The following is a 5,070-nucleotide window of genomic DNA, read 5'->3' as shown; positions in this document are numbered from 1 at the left end:
TGATGACCCAGTCAGAGGAGAATTGGCGGCAAGTCGAGAACTTCATAATCTCGGTTATGTCAAGGAAGGATCTCGACGGCCGCCAAAAATCGTAATTTAAACAGCTTTTTAATTGTTTTTTTTTATCGTTGTGCTGTAAATTCCGCTTAGACCATGAAATAGTTTTAATCTTTTTTTAACTACGGACGCAGGAAAACCGCAGAAAGAAGAAGAAGGTCGCATTGGTGACAAAGTTGGAGCGCCACCCTCGAAGGCTAAAGTCTTACGACAGTTCCGAGGGAGGGTAAAGGGCTCCAGAAGAAGGGTTACGGGTTTTAGTGGGTCGGGCTGGCAGTAGGTCGCCAGTTTATTAAATTTACTATTTTATATATTTATTTTTCTTTTTTTATATTTTCTTTTGTTTTATCATACCAACCCCACATAACCTTGGAGTGCGGAATCCAAGGTATCTGTAGGCAGATTTCCCAAAATTCCCTCAACAAAAAAAAAAAAAAAATAATAATAATAATAAACATATCATGAGTCCGGAAAGAGAGCCTGCCCGGTTTACATGGAAGAACTGCAAAAGATTAAAAAGGCAAATCCTTAAAATTTTTGCAGGTCAACCTGCATACAAGTAAGGATGCACAGTTGCTCCTAATGCAAACAGCAAGGGATAATGAGGTCGATATCCTGTTCTGCAGTGAGCAGTATCAAGGAAGCGACCTCGCCCCTTGGTATCATCATAAGGCGAAGAGAGCCGCCATAAAGATGTGCAACCCAGAATTGCGGGTTGACAAGTTATGAGGGTATCTTGCCGCTGATAAAATCAAAGGTTAAACCTGAAGATACAGGTACCGTGATCCAGAAAATCAGGAGAACTTTTAAACAGGAGGTTCTCCTGATAGTGAAAAAGGTGGAGAGACTTTAATATTTGCGGACAGTCTGTCCTCGGCCCTGCATGGCGTGGCTGAGGTCATACCTCTAGTAAATAAGAGGTCTCTAGAAATCAAAGACCTGAATGAAGCCACTACAGAGAGTGAGGTGACTTTAGCATTGAAAGAAAAGCTGGGCAAATCCGACCTGACTATGGAGTGCAAATTATTGCCACGCTACAGAGGAACTAAGGTTGCTCTAATCCGCTTAGCAGAAACAGAAAGTGACATTCTGCTTAAACTTGGCCGAATCAAAATCGGCTGGATAAATGCTCAAATTCGCGAGCATGTTGAAGTTGCTAGGTGCCAAAAGTGCCTAGGTTACGGACACAGAACCCTATCTTGCAAAGGCCCCGACAGAAGTAAAAACTGTCAGAGATGCGGCGGAGAGGGACACCTCGCGAAGAGCTGTAACGTTAAGCCGAAGTGCCTTACTTGTTTGGACCTGGGGAAGCCGGAAACGGATCATGAGTCCGGAAAGAGAGCCTGCCCGGTTTACAGGGAAGAACTGCAAAAGATTAAAAGGGCAAATCCTTAAAATTTTTGCAGGTCAACCTGCATACAAGTAAGGATGCACAGTTGCTCCTAATGCAAACAGCAAGGGAAAATGAGGTCGATATCCTGTTCTGCAGTAAGCAGTATTAAGGAAGCGACCTCGCCCCTTAATATCAGGATAAGGCGAAGAGAGCCGCCATAAAGCTGTGCAACCCAGAATTGCGGGTTGACAAGTTTCTGGAGACGAGCAATGGGTTCGTGTGGATAGAGGTAGCTAATATACGTATGTATAGCTGCTACTTCTCACCCAACGACCCACTGACAAACTTCGAAGCCAATATCGAAGACCTAGAAGCGAGCCTCACAGTATCCAGGCTGGATATCATCATCACTGGCGATTTTAACGCAAAGTCGTAGGGTGAGACGAGACTCGACAAGAGAGGAATTCGTATTGAAGAAATGATCTCCAGAAACGACTTATTGGCTGTAAACCGAGGCAATACATGGACTTTTAGACGAGGTGCGATCGGATCAATTATAGATCTAACGATCGCATCGTCTAAACTATTTAGCCGCATAAGCGACTGGCAAGTATCTGAGGAATATACCGCAAGTGACCACCAGTACATTGAGTTCTCAGTCTCGATGGGAGACACACGAGGAGGAAAAAGACAGGATGTTCCTAGTCGCAAAACCTCCTCGTGGAATATGAAGAGACTCGACAAAGGAAAGTTCGGCCGGTCCCTAAAAGAAGCCCTTTTAATTGAGGACTTTGGCTGGGTGAAGAGGCCGAGCAGTCTGGATGGGGAGGTGCGAGCGGTGAGGAACATGATAGTCACCGCTTTCAATGCGTCAATGCCACGCAAAGGCGCCACTCCCGTAAGAAAATCCTTGCACTGGTGGTCAGAGAAGCTGGCATCCTTGAGAAAGGAATGCCTCAAAGCAAGAAGGACATACACCCGATCTAAGGGAGATCTCTTGCTGAAAGAGGCTTTCAAAGAGGCGAAAAAGAACCTCAAGAAAGAGATCCGCAAGTCGCGACTCCGTAGCTGGAAGGACCTAATCGAGGAAGTCGATAAGGACCTATGGGGTCTGGCTTTTAAAATCGTTACTAAGAAATTAGCGACGAGGCAAAAGACCCCCGGCCTGGACAATCCCGATTGGGTCATAAAGATAATAAATTCTTTGTTTCCTCCTGCATTTCTGTCTTTAGTAATGCCTCGGCAAAGGACATTGCAAGCTGCAACCAAGATCGAGATGAATGCATTAAGCTGCGGGAGGAAGAGGCAACATGCATTCTAGCAATGGAGGAAGAGGTTAACAAGATGATGAAGTCCTGCGAGGTCCAGAAGAATGTCAATATGACAATCAAGGACGGACTCAAAAGCATGAAATCGCTCATACAGGAGATCAAGGAGAAGCACGTAGCAGCTACGAAAAAGGATGAGAGTCTTTACTAGGGATTGACTTGGTCGGAAGAGGCCAGACAGGATCGTAGAGTTAGACGAGATCGCTGTAACGCGATCGTGTTGAGAAACGTCGTCTTGGATGCTCAGAAGCGAAAGAGAAGTGATCCTGAGCTTGCGAAGGATCTAAAAAGGAAGAGGGAGGAGGGACCTCCTAAAAGATCCAAAGGCAAGGAGATGAAAACGGCACCAAAGACAACTTCAGATAAGAAGGGAAGAGCCACAATGGTCGTCAAAGTGGCTGAAGGAACTACCTTTGCCGAGGTGCTGGCGAAGGTTCGAAAAGAGGCTGACTTGGAGGCCAGCCAGACAAGGGTTGTGGGAGCTGTACCCACTAAAAAGGGAGACCTCCTTATTAAAATTGGGGGGTCTTCGAACAGGAAATTGTTCACCGAGGAGGTGACAAAGGTGATCGGCGATCTGGGTAAGGTGCAGATGGCGGATCGGCAGACTGTGCTGGAGATCCGCGACATGGACACCCTTACCGAACAGAAGGATGTCAAAGAAGCCCTGGACAAACTATCTACGGTGCGAGCAGGAAGCAGGAAGGTGACGGTCCTCGGACCAAATAAGCGGGGTATTAAGCTCGCTGTCGTGGTCACCTCCCAAGAGGACGCTCACAAGCTGGAGAAGATAGGGCACATCAAAATCGGTTTTGTGTCCTGCAGAATAAGTAGAAGAGTTATGGTCACAAGGTGCCACAGTTGCCTTGGCTATGGCCATATAGGTCGAGACTGCCAAGCAGTAGATAGGTCGGCTGCGTGCTTCAATTGCGGGGAAGCCGGCCATAAGGTAGCAGATTGTAAGAAGAGCCCATGCTGCTTCTTATGCAAGGCGAAGTTCGGCGAAAAGGAGAACATCCAACACGTCGCTGGATCAGGTCGGTGCAAGGTCTTCAGGACTGCCTTAGAGGAAGCTAAGAAGACCCTGTCAATAACAAGGAGAAAATAATGGCCAGAAGAAGAGCGGCACGGAAGAGTCGTGCCAACGACTAATGGGACCATCCATCTGCGAATTTTGAAGCCGAAAGGTAGTTCCGTATTTGGATAGAAGGTTAGAAACCCAGGGGAATCAAGAAGAGGTTTTAGTCGGTATTGTGACTGCCGTAAAAGCAGGTATGTGAGGTTTCTTTTCTTTTTCCTTGCATTTTGTGCGAGTCCGACATACCCCAGGTAAGTGGGATCTTCCTGGGCATGCGTTAATGCATTTCCTCTTCTCCCCCGTGAATAAAAAAAATAATAATAATAATAATAATAATAATTCAAAACGACTGTTTTGTGAGGCAAAAGGAAGAGGCTGCAAAAATGGTCACAATATCAGATCAAACTTTTCAACCACTGACTATTGGAGACAGCATTTCACTATCAGTTCCAAATGTTGACCGAAGACCATTAGATTTTAGCAGTATTTTAGGGATAGTGACTGACATTTAAAATGGTGTCTACAAAATTGGAACGCAAGATGGACTAATCAATGGTTGGTTTCCTCGGTCCGACATACAAAAAACTGGAACTGAAGTGGTAAGCGTAAACGCTGTTCCTAAAGATAATTTTATTTCTTTAAGAGAAGCTGCGTCTATGCAATCAGTCAGTGGTGGTCAAGGTATGAAAAAATGTAACTGCAAACTGGCAAAAAATCAATGCAAAATAAATCGATGCTCTTGCTTTAAAGCAAAAATATTGTGTGGATCTAGGTGTCATAAGACAGCAAACTGTTCTAACAAATAATAAATAAGAAATTAATTACAATATTCCCTTTAATATCATTTATTACAGTATTTAGATTTTTCAATATGTCTTCTTCTTTTTCCCATTTTGGAATAATGTAAATTACATTACGTGTATAATCAAGAACATTTTTTTTAATTTTGACTGATAAATAAGATTTTTATTATTCATTTCTAATTGCCTGAAACGTCTTGGTTAGTTTGCAAACTGCCTAGGCAGTTGACTAAATGACTAATTGAATTCATTTTAAAACAGTCATTCTGCTAACTGCCAGCGGTTGGCCAACTACCTACTATCCGCGAGAAAATGATAGGCCCCTGAAAAATGTTCGAATTTGACTTGAAATATCTGTTAAAAAAATTATTTGAAAAAAATGAGAAATATTTTTGGAAAGCGTGGAATCTCATATGTTTGTATACGAAAGGCCAATATTGAAAAAAAAATTTTGCACCGTATAGGTGCAAAATT

At 43.8% G+C, this 5,070-nt stretch overlaps 1 protein-coding gene across 1 annotated transcript; it reads left to right on the top strand.

The window, feature by feature from the left end:
• The first annotated feature begins 3,052 nt into the window (after nucleotides 1-3,052).
• On the top strand, nucleotides 3,053-3,826 carry LOC122510557. The gene has a single exon (XM_043625314.1). It carries the CDS (start codon nucleotides 3,053-3,055, stop codon nucleotides 3,824-3,826), a length of 774 nt encoding a protein of 257 aa, XP_043481249.1.
• The last annotated feature ends 1,244 nt before the right edge of the window (nucleotides 3,827-5,070 follow it).

This window comes from Leptopilina heterotoma, unplaced genomic scaffold (assembly GCF_015476425.1).
Source record: "Leptopilina heterotoma isolate Lh14 unplaced genomic scaffold, ASM1547642v1 Lhet_70, whole genome shotgun sequence".
NCBI lineage: Eukaryota > Metazoa > Arthropoda > Insecta > Hymenoptera > Figitidae > Leptopilina > Leptopilina heterotoma.
This window is presented reverse-complemented; position numbering and strand designations above follow the sequence as displayed.